Source organism: Geospiza fortis, unplaced genomic scaffold (genome assembly GCF_000277835.1).
Source record: "Geospiza fortis unplaced genomic scaffold, GeoFor_1.0 scaffold3511, whole genome shotgun sequence".
In the NCBI taxonomy this organism is placed as follows: domain Eukaryota; kingdom Metazoa; phylum Chordata; class Aves; order Passeriformes; family Thraupidae; genus Geospiza; species Geospiza fortis.
Window position 1 is genome coordinate 16,748 of NW_005055066.1, and position 1,588 is coordinate 18,335.

Genomic DNA, 1,588 nt, shown 5'->3' on the forward strand with positions numbered 1-1,588 from the left:
TGCGGCCCATCCTGCGGCTGGCCACGGCACTGGTATGGCCAGTATGGACCAGTACAAACCAGTACAAACCACTATGGACCAGTATGGGATATCAGTGACCAGCACTGACCGGCACTGAGCCCATAGCCCAATGGTCAGGGGTTATTTACACACCTGCCAGGACCCTGCTGGCCATCCTGCGGCTGGCCACAGCGCTGGTCAGTACCAGTATGGACCAGTATGGACCAGTACAAACCAGTATGGACCAGTATGGGACAGCACTGACCATCCGTGTTATCAGTGTTCCAGTGGTCAGGGGTTATTTACACACCTGCCAGGACCCTGCTAGCCCCTCAGATTTCGGGTGGATTTTGGGTTAATTTTGGGGTTTTTTTGGGGCAGATTTTGGGTTTTTTTGGTGCTGATTTTGGGGTAGATTTTGGGTTTTTCTGGTGCTGATTTTGGGTTAATTTGGGGTTTTTTGGTGCTGATTTTGGGTTACGTTCCTGTGCCCGCAGGCCCGGCTGCGCCTGGGCGCCGTGGTGGAGAAGGACGACGTGAGCGAGGCCCTGAGGCTGCTCGAGGCCGCGCGGGACTCGCTCCGGGGGGACCCCGAGCCCTCTGCCAGGTAAAAAACGGGAATTCTGGGAAAATTCCCGAATTTTGGAATGTTTGGGTTACTGGGATTGGGGGGATTTCGGGGACTTTTTGGGAATATTTGGGATTTTGGGATATTTGGGACCTCAGGACTCGCTCAGGGGGGACCCCGAGCCCTCCCCCAGGTAAAAAATGAGAATTTTGGGAAAATTCCGGAATTCTGGGTGAAAATGACGAAATTTTGGTTAAAATCTCGGTGGGTTCTGGGATTTTTCCGGGGTTTTTTTGTGAATCCTCACCCCCCTGTCCCCCCCATGTGCCCCCGTCCGTCGGAGGCGATTTTTGGGATTTTTTGGGGGGAATTTTAGGGATTGAGAACCCTGAGAGGGTTTGGAATTTTTGGAAAATCTCAAACCCTTCAAACCCTTAGGAATTCGGGGTGAAAATGAAAAACTTTGGGGAATTTGCAAACTGGGAACATCGAGGTGGGGTCAGAATTTTGGGAGAATCTCCCCAAACTCTTGGAAATCTGGGAATAACACTTGGAAATTTTGGGAAATTTGGGAATAACATTTGGGAATTTGGGGTGAAAATGGCGAAATTCTGGTTAAAATCCCGGCGGATTTTGGAATTTTCCCAGGTTTTTTTGTGCATTCTCACCGCGCTGTCCCCGCAGGTGCCCCCGTCCGTCGGAGGCGATTTTCGGGATTTTTTGGGGGGGATTTTAGGGACTGAGAGGGATTGGAATTTTGGGAAAACCTCAGCAAATCCTTCAAACCTTTGGGAATTCGGGGTGAAAATGAAAAACTTTGGGGAATTTTTTGGGAATTTGCAAACTGGGAACATCGAGGTGGGGTCAGAATTTTGGGAGAATCTCCCCAAACTCTTGGAAATCTGGGAATAACACTTGGAAATTTTGGGAAATTTGATTTGGGAATAACAGTTGGGAATTTTGGGAAATTCGGGAATAACAGTTGGGAGTTTGGGAATAACGGTTGGAAATTCAGGAAAT

The 1,588-nt window shown here is 49.3% G+C and overlaps 1 protein-coding gene across 1 annotated transcript in view; it reads left to right on the forward strand.

Moving 5' to 3' along the window:
* Positions 1-1,304, forward strand: part of MCM7 (minichromosome maintenance complex component 7) — a 12,342-nt gene extending 11,038 nt beyond the window's left edge. Inside the window, exons 11-12 of the mRNA XM_031065698.1 lie at positions 498-607; positions 1,253-1,304. Of these exons, the coding sequence (XP_030921558.1) occupies positions 498-607; positions 1,253-1,304 (162 nt within the window). The remainder of the gene's footprint in view (positions 1-497; positions 608-1,252) is intronic.
* Positions 1,305-1,588: the final 284 nt, after the last annotated feature.